The sequence below is a fragment of the Girardinichthys multiradiatus genome, chromosome 23, assembly GCF_021462225.1.
Source record: "Girardinichthys multiradiatus isolate DD_20200921_A chromosome 23, DD_fGirMul_XY1, whole genome shotgun sequence".
Lineage (NCBI taxonomy): Eukaryota > Metazoa > Chordata > Actinopteri > Cyprinodontiformes > Goodeidae > Girardinichthys > Girardinichthys multiradiatus.
Genome location: NC_061815.1, coordinates 50,033,063 through 50,052,372, shown reverse-complemented (window position 1 = coordinate 50,052,372; position 19,310 = coordinate 50,033,063). Strand labels below are relative to the sequence as shown.

Below are 19,310 nucleotides of genomic sequence, written 5' to 3'. Positions count from 1 at the left end.
TAGGTTTACTGTGAATGGATTACTTTTTATTTGTCTTCACCCAGGAATTATTCTTTCCTTTAAGGGTTTTATGGGCTGAGCTTTAACATTAAGAGATGATTGTTTTGTTAGGTTTCCATAAGAAACCATTACAGGGAAGTGGTCTAACATGCAATTTATTTATATTTGTGTAAAATGGCTGCGCTTAAAAATCAGCTGGTGACCCGTTTTATGCTCGACAATCGGTCCGCTGGAAACTAAAAATCTTTTTCGTATCAATGAATGCGTCTTCAGTAAATGCTAACTGCAGCGTTAGATTTTCTCAGTATCAAAGAGGCGTTTAAAGTGAAGCCAGAAGGAGAACAAAAGCAGTAAGAAGCTTGTTGAAAGGAACAGTGACATCCTGTCATCCTCTCTGACACACACAGTGTGACATCGCCACCTGATATAAATAAGTGATTGCTCCAATCAGTTAATGATGTAACAACCCAACACATAAGAGTTTTTTCTCTCAGCTATTCAGTTTGTCACACGGTATTTATTTATAATGATTTGCATAGAAATAATGTTAAAATCATATTTATGATTTTGTCTTGTGAAGAAGTGGGTGAGATATGCTGTAAATTATTTTGGTTGAGTTTTATTACCTTCTGTCCCATAAGTTGGAGGATTTCTCTGTAACATCAGTCTACTTTAAGAAAATCAATCTCTTATTTTACTATAAAAATGTTATTGTTGATACAGTTAAGTTTTATTTTCGTCCAGAAAGTAGAAAGAATTATTTTCATTTCATTTAAAATCACAATATGTATATGCACAATATATAGTTATCGCAATATCTTGTGTGCAATATTCATAATGACTGCTTCAAGTGCAGTAACTGTTGGCTAATATAATCCAAGTGTTATGAAACATATTTCATTCAGGTTCATAATATAATATTCAGCCAGTCGGACAAATCTTCTGGCAGCAGATATCCACAACGGACACTAATGACATCACCCAAAATGCTAAAGGTCAAAGAGTAATGGAAGACAACACGCATTCATCGCAACTTATACCGTCATTGCAGTATTTACCAATTTCTGGCCATCGCAGTATTTTCTAATATCGTCCAGCCTAATCAGTGGTTAGAGCTTTATCAGCCACAAATATCCTTTAATGTTAAACTTAATTCACGTCATGCATGTGGCGGTGTTGCCCTTAAAGGGTCCCCTGAAAACAAGCTTTGATGATTGAACTGCACTCTGTCTCTCCGTTTCCCTCCTCCCTCACAGCAAATATTCACCTCTTTATCACCAGCAGCTGATGGTGGTGTGTGTGTGTGTCTGTGTGTGTGTGTGTGTGTGTTATCAGGGTTAATGAGTAACACTGTTTGCCTTCAGAATGCTGATAAATGTCCCTTCGAGGACGCTGCTTTGTTATCTCAACATATATGAGGACAGATGCCCTGCTCACTTTGCTCTGACTGAAAACCCCCAAAAATCAGGGACTCATTTTAGTTTTGACTCCATCCGGGCTGGTTCAGTGGGTTCTTGCTAAGATGTGTCCACAGCTGGTGACGGTAACCCGACAGTGACTGAATAACCAATCTGACCCCCGTCTCAAATTTCTACAACACCTGCCACGGCTGTACTTTTACAGATAGACTGCAGTCTAACCAGTGTCTGTTAAAGCTCACTGTTGAAACGAGGGAAAATTTGATTTTTGTATTTACCAGTCTGCACAAAATGCTGGTGTGGAATTTCAGTTTTTAAGCTAAAAACTACATTTTGTTTAACAGCTTTTAGCAGAAACCTGCTGCTCAGAAACAGGCAAACATTGAATTATCTCCCATGTAATTTTTCCCTTTCTTTACTTCCTGTTTTTCTAAAGCAAGTTCGGGATCTTCAGAAATTGTAAAATAATTCAAAATTTTCAGTCTTTATTTTTTAAATATGAATGAATCTTCAGAGCTGCTTTATTGGTGTACAGCTAAGTTTAAGTATGAGGTGGAACATACAGTAGTGTTTAAAGTTGTGCAGTCTGTTTAAATAGTGAAAGAGGTTTAAACTAATTAAAACAAGAATTAAAGAAACAAATATAATCCTGTCATGGGTTTTATTTCTGTATATGCAAACATTGAACTTTCTGTTCCACATCAAAACACAAAGAAAAATGTACCCGTACTCGTACTCGTCGTCTTCCGCTTATCCAGGACCGGGTCGCGGGGGCAGCAGACTCAGCAGAGACGCCCAGACGTCCCTCTCTCCAGACACCTCCTCCAGCTCTTCCAGGGGGAGCCCAAGGCGTTCCCAGGCCAGCCGAGAGACATAGTCCCTCCAGGGTGTCCTGGGCCTCCTCCCGGTGGGACATGCCTGGAACACCTCCCGAGGAAGGCGTCCAGGAGGCATCCAGTATAGATGCCCGAGCCACCTCAACTGGCTCCTCTCGATGTGGAGGAGCAGCAGCTCTACTCCGAGCTCCTCCTGGATGGCCGAGCTCCTCACGCTATCTCTAAGGGAGTGCCCGGCCACCCTACGGAGGAAGCTCATTTCAGCCGCTTGTATCCTTGATCTCGTTCTTTCGGTCATGACCCAAAGTTCATGGCCATAGGTGAGGGTAGGAACGTAGACCGACCGGTAAATCGAGAGCTTCGTTTTCGGCTCAGCTCTCTCTTCACCACAACGGACCGGCACAGTGCCTCCATTACTGTGGCAGCCGCACCGATCCGTCTGTAGATCTCCCGCTCCATTCTTCCATCACTCGTGAACAAGACCCCGAGATACTTGAACTCCTCCACTTGAGGCAGGAACTCCTCTCCAACTTGAAGAGGACAAGCCACCCTTTTCCGGTCGAGTACCATGGCCTCGGACTTGGAGGAGCTGATCTTCATCCCAGCCGCTTCACACTCGGCTGCGAACCGCCCCAGCGCATGCTGTAGGTCTTGGCTAGAGGGGCCCAGCAGGACCACATCATCTGCAAAAAGAAGAGACGAAATCCACTGGTCCCCAAACCAGACCCCCTCCGGCCCTTGGCTGCGCCTAGAAATCCTGTCCATAAAAGATATGAACAGGACCGGTGACAAAGGGCAGCCCTGCCGGAGTCCAACATGCACCGGGAACAGGTCCGACTTAGTGCCGGCAATGCGGACCAAACTCCTGCTCCGCTTGGCCCCTAATAAAGGGCCCCCGATTACATACTCCTGGAGCACCCCCCTCACGGCATCATGAGGGACACAGTCAAATGCTTTCTCCAGGTCCACAAAACACATGTGAACCGGTTGGGCAAACTCCCATGAACCCTCGAGCACCCTGTAGAGGGTATAGAGGTCCAGTGTTCCACGGCCGGGACGAAAACCACACTGCTCCTCCTGAAGCCGAGGTTCGACTATCGGTCGGACTCTCCTCTCCAATACCCTGGCGTAGGCCTTACCAGGGAGGCTGAGGAGTGTGATCCCCCCTGTAGTTGAACACACCCTCTGGTCACCCTTCTTATGAAGGGGGACCACCACCCCAGTCTGCCAGTCCAGAGGCGCTGTCCCTGAGGAGATCCTCAAAGTACTCCTTCCACCGCCCGACAATGTCCCCAGTTGAGGTCAGCAGCCTCCCACCCCCACTGTAAACAGTGGAAAAATGTATCAGAAAAAAATATTAGCTTGTTTGAAAAATAGCCGAGACTGAAAAATGCTTGAAGGTTCGTCTTTCCTGTGAATCGCTAAACTAATATCTAGTGAAATATGTCGCTGCTTCATGCCATGTTGCATGAAGGCGATCATCTTCTTGGTGGCCCAGCCCAGGACCATTGGACTACCTTCCACTGCTGCTCTGCATTTCTTGGTTTTGCCACAGAAACAGCATGTTTGAAGACATCACTCAAGTTTTCTTTTGAATGAAGGTCCTGGGATTGAGCTGGTACTCCATAACGTTAAGCGTGTTGGTCTGGAACCAAGAAGCCGGTCCTTACTGCTGTGTTTCGGGTCATTGTCTTGTGAAATCACTTGTTCAAACACCATTTCCTCTTCAGCATAAAGCAACGTGACCTCTTTGGGTATTTTGAAGTTCAGTTTAATCCATGATCCCAACACCACAGCATGAGAAGCATCCCCATGATGCTTGAGCCAACGTGCTTCCCAGTAGCTTTAACTGGGGCAGTGGTGGCCTAGGGGTTAGAACAGGAGGTTTGTGTTCCACAGATTACCACTCTGGGTCCCTGAGCAAGACCCTTAGCGCCAGAATGCTCCCCGGGCGCCGCACAATGGCAGCCCACTGCTCCCTATAAGGGATGGGTTAAATGCAGAGGACAAATTTCGTTGTAATGTACAAGTGCAATGACCAATAAAGATGATTATTATTATTATTATTGATTTCCGTGTTTGGGGTCCATTTGGTAAACTGTCTGCAACCTTTAGACCCAAAAAGATCCATGTTGCTTCCATCAGTCCATAAACTTCGTCCTTCAGCAAGGACCGCCTGTTTGACTCCTGTTTATCCACAGAATGAATGACCTCACTGACTGAATGCCACAGTGCTGGTATTATCAACACACGTTATATAGACCCGGCAGCTAGCACATCTGTTGGTTTTCTATTACTCTACTACACCTACTAGTAGATTATGAGCCTCTCAGAAACTGAGGTTGATCTGGTTTGTGAAGTTGGTCTGCTGTGATATGGTACACGACTGTACATTCAGACACGTTTAATATTTACATGTCACCACAGACTCAGGTTCAGAACATAATTATATTTAATATAGAATATGAATGGATCCAGCTTCAGTTATTTTAGGAAGCTTGGAGCAAATGTTCTGTGTCTGGCTTCTGAAGGGCCTTTCTGAGCGGTTTGCCATCTTTCGAGTAGGTACTTTGTTCGTCTCTTAAAGCGGCACTGAAAGAAGTCCCTTGGGGTGGGGAGGTTGCCAAAAGCCTGATCCTGCCGCCTGGTTCCTGTGTTGGAAAAAGGTCTCTCCATCTTGTCAGCTGGCTTCAGATCAGAGTAGCTTCTCCCGGCCCGTGTCAGGTCTCACTTAGATGTAACCTGGTCCTGAGGCTCCATACACTAAATGACAGACACACACAGAACTGAAATAGTATCTGTGACCTTTGACCCACTTTGAGCCCCAGTTCTCCTGCTTATCTGTGTATTCAGTCTTTTTCCCTACTCAACGTTTTCCTCCTACTTTCCCTTTTTATTCCTTCATTCTTAATTGAAAGGTTTTATGGCTAATTTGTTGTCATTAACCTGTTGACCGTTGTCATGGTAAACCCACATTTCTACTTAAAAATTACTCCATTTTCACATCAAGCATCTTGCAGAATTCCTATTAATTTTTCTCAAATTACAACCATCTGTCTGTGTGTTTTTATTAAGATTTTATTATTTTTTTTACTTTTCTTTTACAAATAAAAATCTGAATGTATTTAGCCTGTTAGTGAAATATACTGTAAACAATCAGCTCTTGTAATTTAATCTAACTGCAGATGTTCTGTTTCTGGCCTTAGAGGTTCTTTAGAGAACATTAGAGAACAAACAGCATCATGGAGACCAAGGAACACAGCAGACAGGTCAGGGAGAAGGTTCTGGTGCAGTTTAAAGCAGGGTTAGGTTCTACAACAATATCCAAGCTGTGAACATCTACCAGAGCTCTGTTCAATCCATCATCTGAACAGGGAGAGAGGATGGACCATCTGTAGACCTACCAAGACATGGACGTCCACCTCGGCTGACAGGCTGGGCAAGAAGAACATTAATCAGAGAAGCAACCAAGAGGACCATGGTAACTCTAGAGGAGCTGCAGAGATCCACAGCTCAAGAGGGACAATCTGTCCACAGCACAAATGTTGGCTTTATGAAAAAGTAACCAAAAGAAAGCCATTGTTGAGAAAAAGCCCTGTGGATATAAGTACACACCACACTTTTACATTTTTATTAGCAAACAAAATGTGAAAACTGAATCATTTTCCTTCCACTTCACAAATATGCATCACTGTGTTATCTGTCATAAAAAAACACAATGAATTTTGCAGTGTGACAACATCTGGAGGTGTAAAGTATATGAATACTTCTTTATGAATCAAAGTAGCGGTGAAGTTTCTAAGTTAAACTGGTTCTGTGACTGTTCCCTTATAATTTTACAGTGATCTTAATTAAACAGGACCAAGAAAGTCCATTTTCCCTTTTATGAACCAGAGACATTCTGTTATTTAGATTCATGTAAGTCATTAAAGTAGTCAAATTATGTTTTACATGTTATGAGGTCAAGTTTTCCGTGAGAAAGTAGTTAGTCACAGTGGATCTGCTCACACTGGGTCAGCAAAACTAGTTTTTCCTGGTTAAAATGGCTTCAGTTTGGTGCATCATCTAAAACTGCTCATTCCTAACTTAAACCTTATATATAACCTAAATCCTGAAATTTCTCTGGGGTTTATGATGATTTGTGATTATTTTTAACCTGATAGTTGGAGAAATCTTTAAGAAAAATTGTCTTTTGTGTGTTGAAACCAACCAACTTGTTTGGTAGGTTTTTTCATTTCAGCAGCTTGGTTTGTTTCTTGTGTCTGTTGTCAATGGTTTTTCCTTCAGGTAGAAGCAGGCAGGTGCAGCTGAGAGAAGAAAAGAGGTTTCAAACAATATAACTGGTAATTACAGCTGCTGTACTGAGAGGAACTCAGAGGTGCAGAGGTCCGGTCGGAAAGAGCTGGAGTAACAACAGAAATATTCACATTTTTCACCAAATGTCTTAATAAAATATCATAAAACAAAGATCTGCATGCATGCAAACGTTCTCAGAACCCAGCGGTATGTGCCTCCGCAGGGATCAGGTTGCAGAACCAACCACTCAGCAGATTCCTCCGAGTGCTTCTGGCTGCTGTGTGTTTTTCTTTTCCGAGTGTGTAAGAGAAGTAAGAGAGACGAGTGTGTGGTCGTGTATGTGTGAGTGTATTCAGTGGGCCTTTAGTGTGGTACCAGCCTCAGGCCTAATGTAAACTGTCAGGTTGGAGTAACAAGCATCGGTTGACCTACTGATGGACTAGACATGAGGGGTCGGTATCCATGAGTGTGTGTGTCCACCTGAGGAGGACAACTTAATCAGTCTACTTCCGTTGCCTCAGTACAGAAAGGAGGCACTGGTTCTGTAAAGGAACCGAGCTGCAGCTCATAACCAGTTTGATGAATGACAACAGGATACAAACATAAGGGTAATTGAACAGTTTAGAGGATTAAGCATGCAGTAGATGTACTGCTGATGTCATTTAAACTGACGTCAAGCTGATTCTCATGCAGGCAGCCTGCCTAGATGAAACCGGTTTAAAGCTTTCAACAGAAAGTCTAAAGTGTTATGAAATTATTTTAAATAAAAAAACATGATCACTTCAATAACAGTTCATCTTCTAGTGTGAAGAATGTCTGAGACACACCTTCACCTTCCAGAGTACATCACAGCTATGTCCCGCTGTGAGGATCTCTCCATCAAAAGCATTCCTCGGCTCTCCCCTCTCGCCCCAGTGCCAACTGCCAACAGCAACATTGTGCCGGGCCTGCAGAACCATCCGAGTCAAAGAGCAGAGGAACGTTGAGAGCATAATACAACTTAACTCTCAGTCCCAGTTCCTTACAGAGCGCCAGAAATACAACGCAACAAAATTAGCAACAAGTTTGCAGCATTTCTGAAACTTTGAGGATGCTAAGATGTCTTTAATCACCTTCAAGAGATGAATACCTTGGTGAAGACAGACGGATCAGTGCGGCTGCTACAGTGATGTGGGCCCTGTGCCGGTCCGTTGTGGTGAAGAGAGAGCTGAGCCGAAAGCGAAGCTCTCGATTTACCGGTCGGTCTACGTTCCTACCCTCACCTATGGCCATGAACTTTGGGTCATGACCAAAAGAACGAGATCCCGGATACAAGCGGCTGAAATGAGCTTCCTCCGTAGGGTGGCCGGGCACTCCCTTAGAGATAGGGTGAGGAGCTCGGCCATCCTGGAGGGGCTCGGAGTAGAGCCGCTGCTCCTCCACATCGAGAGGAGCCAGTTGTCTTTTACACATTGGAAATCAGGAAAAACTTCCCTCTGAAACATGGAACTACTGACGAGCTGCCGGTAGCCCCACTCATTGGAAACGGCATGCGGTTAATAAAGAAACGCATTTTACGTTTATATTAAACCCCCTGAGTTGCATTTTTTTTTTACAATTGCTATATTATTATTTAAAATTTTTATTTGCGTTTACAAAGATTTTGGGGGGGTGGGCATCTTTATGGAAGGGGGGTGAACACATCCCCTGAGTTCCCCTCGTGATTTCCTCCTATGAATGTTACATTGAACAAAAACAAAGTGACCAATGGACCAAAGTGACACCACCTCAAATCATTTAAAAGAGCCAAGTCTGCTCTCTCTGAAACTGATGCCTCCTGCAACTACCTTGCCTAAACCAGTTAGATGCAGTGGTAAAAGCTGAGCTCAAAATGATTTAAATACTTTATTGCTTAGTTTGCACAAAAAAACGTTTAGTCCCAAAAAATATACATTTGTTACTTTTTCATTTAACATCCAGAGAAACATAATGTTAGCAATAAGCGACCTCTGTGTCGATACATACCGGTGTGTCCTCACCACAGACTGAACGTAAGACAAATACAAGACAGGCGGGACAGCCAATCAGCAGCCAGTGTCAAGGAGCACCAGGAGGGGGAAATACAAGGGGTGCAATACGAAGGAAACAGACTGGAAGTGCTGTGGGAAAAGTGAGGGTGTTAAAACACCCACATCCCCCATGGGTGCGACGACCATATTCACACAGGTAAAAATATAAAACCAAAAAATAATACGGGAAAATTTACAACAAAGAATACTGTACAAACATTAAAAATAAACTAGCATAAAATAGAAAACTAAAATAAAACAAAAAGAGGAGGGAAGGTGCACTGAAAAATAATCACATTTACAGAAACATGAAAGGTTGAGATTAACACCGTTTTGAGCCATGCACGAAACTGAAGGATGGATGACCTTTCTTCATCCAACAAACAGAACAAAGAGCAGAGGAGACACCTGTGGATCCATCTGTGTGACCAATCTGTTTTCCACACATTTCACTCCATACATCACCGCAGCAGCTCCTAATGGTTGTTTAAATCTACAGCTTGATCTAACAGCATGGAGGAACTCCTGGAGTGATGTACCTCATGATGCTCTTTTCTTTGGTTGATCCTCACATTTCTGGTCCTGCTCATTGTCTCTTGCTTTCACGTGGCAGAGCATTCTCCTCTCTTTGTTATTAAGTTGGTGACCAATGGGAGCCGACAATATTCTGACCACATCATAACAAGATGAAGAAAGGTCAGGAAGCAGAGAGCATAACTATCTATGAAGGCCTTTAGTGGAGCAGTGATGCTGCTGCTGTAGAGAGATCTGAGTGGATGCTAGTCGGAGCCAGAATGATGATGTGAAAGTCAGATGAAATGCAACATGACTTCAGACTGCGAACGCCTTGAAAACTATAGGATATGGATCCATATGGATGTAGCAAAGTGAGGAATTTTTTACAAACTGGTTACCGTAGCAATGCCAAGACCACACAGCATCTTCTACTGTTTCTACGGGCTAAAAATGATGCCCTCAGCACTTCTAGGCAAACATAGTCCTACCTTTTGTACTTGATGCTGCTAACATCACATATTTGAGGAGATGTTGAAAGAGGAGAAGAAAAAGCCACAGAGATCGAGGTACTTTAGAGTTGAAAATGACCACCGGCGTTAAGGAATGGAAGATCTTTGTTCCACATGTATCTTGCCTGATAAGCTTCTATCAGCTACATTGTTATCTGTATTCCATTGGAATGTCATGTTGGTCAGGTCGTCCTGCAGGTCATGAATCTGTGGGACGGCACATGATGTGGAGATTTCCCTACAGTTCCCGTTTGTTTTGTTGTTTTCATGACATTCTTTGCCACATGGTGACCTCTGAGTTTTTTCCTGCTTTGTTTGCAAAGTATTGTTTCAACCTAAGACGTAATAAAGGGTCAGACTGTAAAATACAGCAGGGATTTAACTCCTACAACCCTGGTTCTTCGTGTGTGTGTCCTTTTAGGCCTTTCCTTCACCACCAGGCTGTATTTAAATCCCCTTCTCCACCGACTCCCTTCATTGCCATAATGCTTAATCTTTTACCTCTTCTCTCTCCTTTCTCCCTTTTTCCTCCCCCTCATCATTTTTCGCTCACTCCATCGTTTCCTCCCACCTTTCCACTTCAGTCGTGCTACTTTCCCCCCTGTGTTTTTCCAGTGTGCTGTGCCTCAGTAGTCTGGCTACTGAGCGGTCAAGGTCATGCTTGATTTTTATGTCTCAGCACGTCATCTCTGTCCATAATAAAACCCAACTCCTCAGGTTTCCTCCTTTACTTTATATTAAAAGTAAAGGAAAATCCTCCATTTGCAAAGCCACTTTTATAAACCTAGTTTTTGGTTTACTCTGGAATGATTTATTGACTGTAATATTTGGATGACACAATATCTAGTACAGCATAAAGATGCATTAATAATGAACAATAAAAATCCTGGGTCTCAGTTTTACCTTCTGATGTAAACCAAGATGGAGTCTCCCGATAATCTGTCAGGAAATCTGTGATACTATTCAGACATGAACTAGAATATTCTTTACTTTTAAAACCAGTTGATGTTGGGTGAAACTTTCAGCTTAATTACTAAAGTTCAAGAAAATGGAGTTAAAATGGAAACTGGACCCTTTGGGACCCATCCAGTAAAGTAAACCTTTAGAAATAAATTTCAATGATTTCTTTTATTTACATAACGAAAAGATAAATGAATGCAAATAAGCAAGCAAAACACCAGTTGTGAGTGTTGTTGATTTTCAACTGTTTATGATCTAATGTGGTCAATGTACATTATATAAAAACAACATAAATATGAAAAAACAATCCAAAATAAGCAGTCTTAAAATTTCAAATGTTGAAATGAAAGTTTGACAAATCACAAAATCAGCTTTTAGCAGAATCGGGTCCAGGTTCCTGTCCTGCTGTCATATGAGAACGAGGCCGACCGCTTATATAAGAGACTATAATAGTGTGTAGAAGAGAATATGAGGAGGCGACTGTCGCCTGTGGGTAGAGTAGCTGCTCCTATCAGAAAGTTGTGGGTTTGATTCCAGCTTTCTCCTGTAACAAGTTAATGTCCCCCTGAGCAAGGCACTTAACCCAACAGTGCCTACCGATCTGTGTATGGGAGTATGAATGTGAGTGCGACTGGGTGTGGCTCTACTGTGAAGCTCTTTAAGTTGTCGGCAGAACTAGAGCAACGCCCTACAAATTCAGTCCATTGACCATTCATGATGGTGTACGTGAAAGCAGGAATCTATCATGGCCTGAACAGCCCTCGTAGTAAAGTGTTGTGCGACAGTATTTCTGCTCCTGGATGTTTTCCACATTTTCTTAATGTTCCAAACTCAACGTCAGTGTATTTATTGGGAACGTTTTCCCAATGAAGCGGTACTTTGAGAGTCTGTCACAAAGTCCCAATGAAACACACTGAAGTTGGAGCTTGGAAAGGTAGCACTTGTTCAAGGGGTCTTAATACATTTAAAAGGTAAACAAAACTAATATCTACCGAAGAATAAATGCATTAAAGAGCAAACAGGCCTGGGACTCCCAAGTTTTCAGTGAGAGTTATCCTGACCTTCATAAAGAGAAAGATCTGCTACCATGGACCACGACTCCTGGCAAAAATGGATAAACTTCCTTCCAAATAAAACCTGAAATGTGCTGCTGTTAGCTGTAAATGTCTTTCTTCTTCTGTGCCTCAGGTCCTCCCAAGGTGTCGGGGAAGGTGACCCATCGTCAGAGTGTCCGACTGGGTCGCACAGCCAAGCTGCCCTGCCCCGTAGAAGGAGACCCTCCTCCCCTCAAGATGTGGGCCAAAGATGGCAGGAACATCCACAGTGGCTGGACCCGGTTCAGGGTGTTGCAGCATGGCCTGCGCATTAAGGAAGTGGAGACAGATGATGCAGGCACCTACATCTGCAAGGCTACAAACGGCTTTGGCAGCGTCAACATCAACTATACGCTGATTGTCATAGGTAAGTGGTTCCTAAAAACTGGCTAACTGATTATAAATCTGGCAATTAAAGAAAGAAAATATTGTCATCTAAGCTTTGGCATCATTCTGAGTGAATGTTTGACTTCTGTTTGAGTTTACTACCATTGTTTGGTTCCTGGGACAGATACAACAGGGTCTAGATTGGGACCATTCCAGAAACCTAACGTCAGCCTGTTTTAACCGTTCCAAAGCCAGTTTTAAAGTAGGTTTGGGATCAACCCTCTAGGTGCTGGTTTAGGTGAAGTCAAAGACTAAAATACACTCACAGCATAATGCTGCCACCACCATGCTTGACACCTAGTACAGTGTTTGAAAGTCTCACATTGACTCCGCCAAACATACAGTATTTCAGGTCTTTGTCTCCAAACAGCTCAGTCTTTGTCTCGTCTGATCATCAAACCTGTCCCCAGAGGATATTTTTCTTGTCCATGTGAACAGCTGCAGATTTCAGTCCAGCTTGAAGGTGTTGATTTGTTTTGCTGGGGCATCTTTCCTGGGCAGCACACTCTCGCTATGGACTGAGAGATGATCAGCTGGCTTCACTGTGTTTCTGACCACAGTCGTTGGAATAATGACTGAGGCTTTTGTGAAAAAGATGCTTTTGTTTTTTTCTCTTATTGATGTTGTGTCAGGCTTGAATGTCATGTCTGTGTCCTGATGTAAATGTCTTCATGAAAGAGAGACATTGTTGTTCTGACCTTCTTTTTGCTTCATAGTGAACCCTCAGCTCCTTTCCCATAGCCTGTATCCGTCCGTCTATCTAGACAATCAGTCTCATCTCTTTGTCCCAGTTCTATAAAGTTCTGATTTGGTGACTGTAGTCCCTGACCCTATCAACAGCTCCTGTACAGGTGTGTTTTCTTTTCTGTCCCCACCTTAAATAGCTGCTTCCCTCAAACTTGTCCATGTAAACAAAATACCTGCAGAAGGTCATTGTGTCAGTGGACTGTTGCACGCCTGAGTGTGTCTGAATGTTTGTGGACATGCCACTCTGTGTGTGTGTGTGTGTGTGTGTTTGCGTGTCAGGTTTCAGTCAGTGTGGATGCCAGCATAGAGATTAGAGCTGCTACGTGTACCACAGAATCTGACCAAAGCATCTCCCCCTGCACTGTGTCGACACTTCAAACACCGGAGCCGGAATAAACGCTCCAACAGACAGACTTCCATTATTTTTATGTCTTAAAGGCTGTGGTTGATCCCTTGCACGTAATAATAAACTCTGCAGGGTCCAGTACTTATCTTGGTTTTCTTCTCTAAAATAAAAGCACAATCTGCGATTTAGATGATTTAAATGTGAACATTTTGGACAAGAAATTGATTTTTGCAGCAGGTCTATACCACAAACTGGCCTGATGCCAGCAGATGATCTGCTTTCATGCTCTGCCCTAATCAGAATCGGTATGTGATTCAAAGCTTCATCGGTCTTGAGCTGAACTTCAAAGAGGAGCTGGCATACACGGGGCAGGCGGGTGGAGGGTGGAGGTCTAAGGGGGGGCAACAACAGCTGCCGCTGAGGTCATCCAGGCAGGCAGCTGCTGCCCCCCCTCCCCCACCTCTCTCATTCACTGTCCCTTTTCATTCACTTCACACACACACAGCAAAAACAATGTTTAAAGCAAATGCACGAGTGAATCATTTGTCTCGGCAGGCAGACCCTGAAATGAGCTACATGTTTATCAAACAGGGGCACCACCCCCTCCACCCCAACAGAGCAATCATCTAAGGGATGGTCAGATGCTCCTGTCTCCACTTTTTGGCCGACATTGAAGAGTTCTTATGTTGGTCTTTTGTTAGATCCGACCAACGTCCAGCTGCTGAGGACGAGTGTCTGACATGATTGGAAGCACCGCAGCAGCTTCTGCAGAAACGATGAAATGGTACCGTGCTGTCAGATAGGTCCAATATGGTCTCATTTATGTTGACAATTCACTTACTGACACAAATTTGTTTCTCCTTCCCAACAAAAAAGTTTTAATACCTTAGTGGTTACATAATCAACCAGAATGTCACTTCAGTTAAAAAAAGGAACGCCATCTTAATTGTTTTACTGAATTTATTTTGTTTGCTAATGATCACAATATTTCTTATCAGTGACTCTGAACATTAAATCAGGCTAAACTTAACAGGATAAATGTATTCTGATTTCATTTCTTACTGTGAGAAAAAAATATTGTCTTTCTCTACAGTATAAACTCCTCGATTCAGCTTTTCTTTTGAAGTAAGAAAGGAAGTAGTTCTTCAGTTTGTCTGTGCATCGTTGAATGAGTGAATTTAAAACATGGAAAATACCACCGTGTGAAATGACCATTGAAGAAGCTTCCCACATGAATCTGTCTATGGATGGATGGATGGATGGATGGATGGATGGATGGATGAAAGGATGGATGGATGGATGAAAAGATGGAGGGATGGATGAAAGGATGGATGGATGAATGAAAGGATGGATGGATGGATGAAAGGATGGATTGATGGATGGATGAAAAGATGGATGGATGGATGAAAGCATGGATGGATGAAAGGATGGATGGATGAATGAAAGGATGGATGGATGAAAGGATGGATAATGAAAGGATGGATGATGAAAGGATGGATGGATGAAAGGATGGATGATGAAAGGATGGATGGATGGATGGATGAAAGGATGGATGGATTGATGAAAGGATGGATTGATGGATTGATGGATGGATGGATGGATGAATGAAAGGATGGATGGATGAAAGGATGGATGGATGGATGAAAGGATGGATGGATGAATGAAAGGATGGATGGATGGATGAAAGGATGGATGGATGGATGAAAAGATGGATGGATGGATGAAAGGATGGATGGATGAATGAAAGGATGGATGGATGGATGAAAGGATGGATTGATGGATGGATGAAAAGATGGATGGATGGATGAAAAGATGGATGGATGGATGAAAGGATGGATGGATGAATGAAAGGATGGATGGATGGATGAAAGGATGGATTGATGGATGAAAGGATGGATGGATGAAAGGATGGATGGATGAAAGGATGGATGGATGAATGAAAGGATGGATGGATGGATGAAAGGATGGATGGATGGATGAAAGCATGGATGGATGAAAGGATGGATGGATGAATGGATGGATGGATGAATGAAAGGATGGATGGATGAAAGGATGGATAATGAAAGGATGGATGATGAAAGGATGGATGGATGATGAAAGGAAGGATGGATGAAAGGATGGATGATGAAAGGATGGATGGATGGATGGATGGATGAAAGGATGGATGGATTGATGAAAGGATGGATTGATGGATGGATGGATGGATGAATGAAAGGATGGATGGATGACAGGATGGATGGATGGATGGATAAAAGGATGGATGGATAAAATGATGGATGGATGAAAGGATGGATGGATGAATGGATGGATGGATGAATGAAAGGATGGATGAAAGGATGGATAATGAAAGGATGGATGATGAAAGGATGGATGGATGATGAAAGGATGGATGGATGAAAGGATGGATGATGAAAGGATGGATGGATGGATGGATGGATGGATGAAAGGATGGATGGATTGATGAAAGGATGGATTGATGGATTGATGGATGGATGAATGAAAGGATGGATGGATGAAAGGATGGATGGATGGATGAAAGGATGGATGGATGAAAGGATGGATGGATGGATGGATAAAAGGATGGATGGATAAAATGATGGATGGATGAAAGGATGGATAATGAAAGGATGGATGGATGAAAGGATGGATAATGAAAGGATGGATGATGAAAGGATGGATAATGAAAGGATGGATGGATGATGAAAGGATGGATAATGAAAGGATGGATAATGAAAGGATGGATAATGAAAGGATGGATGGATGATGAAAGGATGGATGGATGAAAGGATGGATGGATGGATGGATGAATGAATGAAAGGATGGATGGATGAAAGGATGGATGATGAAAGGATGGATGATGAAAGGATGGATGGATGATGAAAGGATGGATGGATGATGAAAGGATGGATGGATGATGAAAGGATGGATGATGAAAGGATGGATGGATGAAAGGATGGATGGATGAAAGGATGGATGGATGAAAGGATGGATGATGAAAGGATGGATGATGAAAGGATGGATGATGAAGGATGGATGGATGAAAGGATGGGTGGTGAAAGGATGGATGATGAAAGGATGGATGATGAAAGGATGGATGGATGAAAGGATGGATGGTGAAAGGATGGATGATGAAAGGATGGATGATGAAAGGATGGATGATGAAAGGATGGATGGATGATGAAAGGATGGATGGATGATGAAAGGATGGATGGATGGTCACTGATGATATCTGGACTCAAACAAAAGGTGTCTCTGTGTTTCTGCAGCTCTGTTCTTCCCTGTAAAGCTGTGGTTCTTCTCTCCTCCTGCACGCTACTTTCATCTCTGCCCTTCTTCTGTGTGGTCCTGTGGTAATTATTCTATGACCGCTCCGGTCCACAGTAATGAGCCCAAACCTGCATCTGATAGTCTCTCCATCTCGATTTCTAACCCGATTATCTTCAGCACCTTGTTCCTATTAGCACCTTGCTGCTGACCTCACTCCTCCTCCTTCAGGTCGGCTCATTTTTCTGTTTAATTTGTATCAATATTTTTACAGTTTTCCATTTTTCCCAGATGTGACAGCGTTTCACTGCAGGATGGTGGCTGAAAGTGGTGGAAAAGCTTTTTGTGAGTGCGGGTTATTGTTGGGAGAGTAAATTAGAAGATTCCTTCAGCTGTTTGTTCCTCTGTTGTGTGTAGGTTGGCAAATATTTGTGTGAATAAATAGTTTGTGCTTGTTTATCTGAAGCTTTGTGTGTTTTAGAGAAGAGGATTTACTGGACCACCAGTAAAGTGAACCTAGAAAATGTTTCCAGCAACTAAAATCTGGAAATCTAAATCAGGGTTTCACTCCTTCGTCCTGAAGTTTTGACTTTTTGTTTCTTTCCTCTTAGTTTCTGGTAACTAACCCTCCAGATCAGTTTTGAATTTGAAATTGGGATTTTTTTCCCCTAAAGAGGGAATGAATTTTGTTGTTAAAACCAGATGTGATGATAGAGGGAACGTGTGTTGGCCAGCGGTGTGTAGAAGGAAGGAAGCTGCTTGGAGCTGACCGTGGGCCTCAAGATACAGCTTTTTCATGTGGGATTTCTCCTTGTAAAGTTGAATATCTGAGCTCCAGGTTGGAAAATCTGAAGAGAGACATGCAAGCTGAAGGTCTTCAAGCCAACCTATGAGATCCAATATGGCTGCTGTGAACATAAACCTAATTAAAGCTGTTGGAATAAATAGTTTAACCCACTTGTTTTATGACTTAACTCAGAGTAGGCTTCACTCCCAGAGCTGAGGTCCATTAGTGTAAATGATCTTTCACTTCTTTATGAGACAGATTAAAGCACACTACCTGACTAATTTAATGTGTACCATATCACAAGATTCATTCAAGATTTGTTTGAAACTGAGAAAAAAAGCTCTGGTTTGCTGTTATGTGTTAAATAATAATTCATCCCTTCATAGTAACTTTAAAGAACCTTGAAAAGCTCTTCTGTTGTGATCAATCATAAATTATTTATATCCTTAGCTGTGACATTTCCTAAATATTGAATTTCCTAATGGCAGAAGCAGCTTTGTAGGAATATATCCAGCTTCCTCTTCTTTGCTGAATTTTTTGCAACAGTTTGAGTCAAGTAACAGGTGGGATGAAAAACCTCCATTAAAAGTGGTTTCCTTTTTAGAACATTCTAACAACTTCCGGTTTCATTTTTAAGCACCTGACAATAACTAGCTTTGAGTCATCTTCCCTCAGTAACAACCTCCACCCTGAAGAGTGTTGCTCTGCGCACGACCTGGTAGCGCTCATGTATGTACAAGCTGAGTTTTTTGGTGCATCTCTATTCTGTAGTTGAGTTTAATGCTCTATAAGAATATAAGTGTCTGGATCAGACATCAGTCATCATAGCAGGTAAAATATATATTTTAAGCTTGTTGAATTATATGTTTTTGAACCATAATTAGTCCAGAATCTACATATTATGAAAGTAAAAGGGATCATTTTAGTGGCTGGCACACTAAAATCACCAGCTCAGGTTGGCATACTGTAATGTTTTGGGCAAACTAAATGATATCAGATTGTTTTGTCTCAGAGCTGTAGGGAAGCATCCCATGCTCCTTTTCATGCCTGGTTTCTTTTGCATGTGTGAATCTGCAGCTGTCTCCATGCCAGGAGCTCTGACATCAGATCAGGTTGCAGACCAACATCATCTCTCTGTCCTTCAGCCGCTGTGTCCTGATTCCTCCTCAGCGTTTGACTTCTCAGTTTTCTGTGGTTTTAATTTAGATGCCTGGTGCTTTATCTGGGGAGGAAGTAGAGGTGGCTAAGGGTTTTAGCTCTGGTCTGAGTCACACACACACACACACACACACACACACAGAAATATTGTGTGCTTGCATGGACCCTAAAATGAATCTCAAATAACTCAATGTCAGTCACACAGCCTCACCACTTACATGCAAACACACTAGGCCTCTGCTCAGGTTACACTCAACACTGTCTCACTAATCATAGAAAAATGCATGCAGAGAACCTGGAGCTGCAGCTTCCAGCAAGTTTGTTGGTGTTCCTTCCTCTCAGGGTCAAACTCCTAACTGGAAGTGCTTGGAGATGGACTCTCAGTTGTGATGAATCCCAGAAAACTCTGGCTCTGCATTATAAAAGGGTGGTGTTTTATTTTTCTTATTATTATTTATGATATTAAACAGATGTGTACATGTAAGGATTTTAGTGAGAAGCAACTACAGGCAGAACAATAGTCAGATCAGAAAATAAAGTTTTTGCCCAGAGATGCAGGAGGTCAGGACACAGATCAGAAACTGCTTGCACAGTAAGAACAGCATCTTTTTTATTAATAATCACATCTTTTGAGCTTCTACATATTTTGTCACATTTTAAACACAAACTTGAATGTATTTTAATGGGACTTTATGTGACAGACCAATACAAAGTAGTGCCTCATCACGTGTAAAGAAAATAACACGTGGTTAAACTTTGACTAGGCCATTCACATGAATCTGTTTTGATATAAACCATCTATTGTATTTCTGGCTATATGTTCAGGATAGTTGTCCTTTGTGGACTCATGACTTATAGCTGTTCTGTGGACAAATTATCTCACCTGAGCTGTGAATCTCTACAGCTCCTCCAGAGTTACCACAGACCTCGGTAACTCAATAGCC

At 42.5% G+C, this 19,310-nt stretch overlaps 1 protein-coding gene across 1 annotated transcript in view; it reads left to right on the top strand.

Annotated features, from left to right (window-relative positions):
- fgfrl1a (fibroblast growth factor receptor like 1a) overlaps positions 1-19,310 on the top strand; it is a 103,889-nt gene that overhangs the window by 17,618 nt on the left and 66,961 nt on the right. Inside the window, exon 3 of the mRNA XM_047354620.1 lies at positions 11,772-12,044. Coding sequence (XP_047210576.1) covers positions 11,772-12,044 — 273 coding nt within the window. The remainder of the gene's footprint in view (positions 1-11,771; positions 12,045-19,310) is intronic.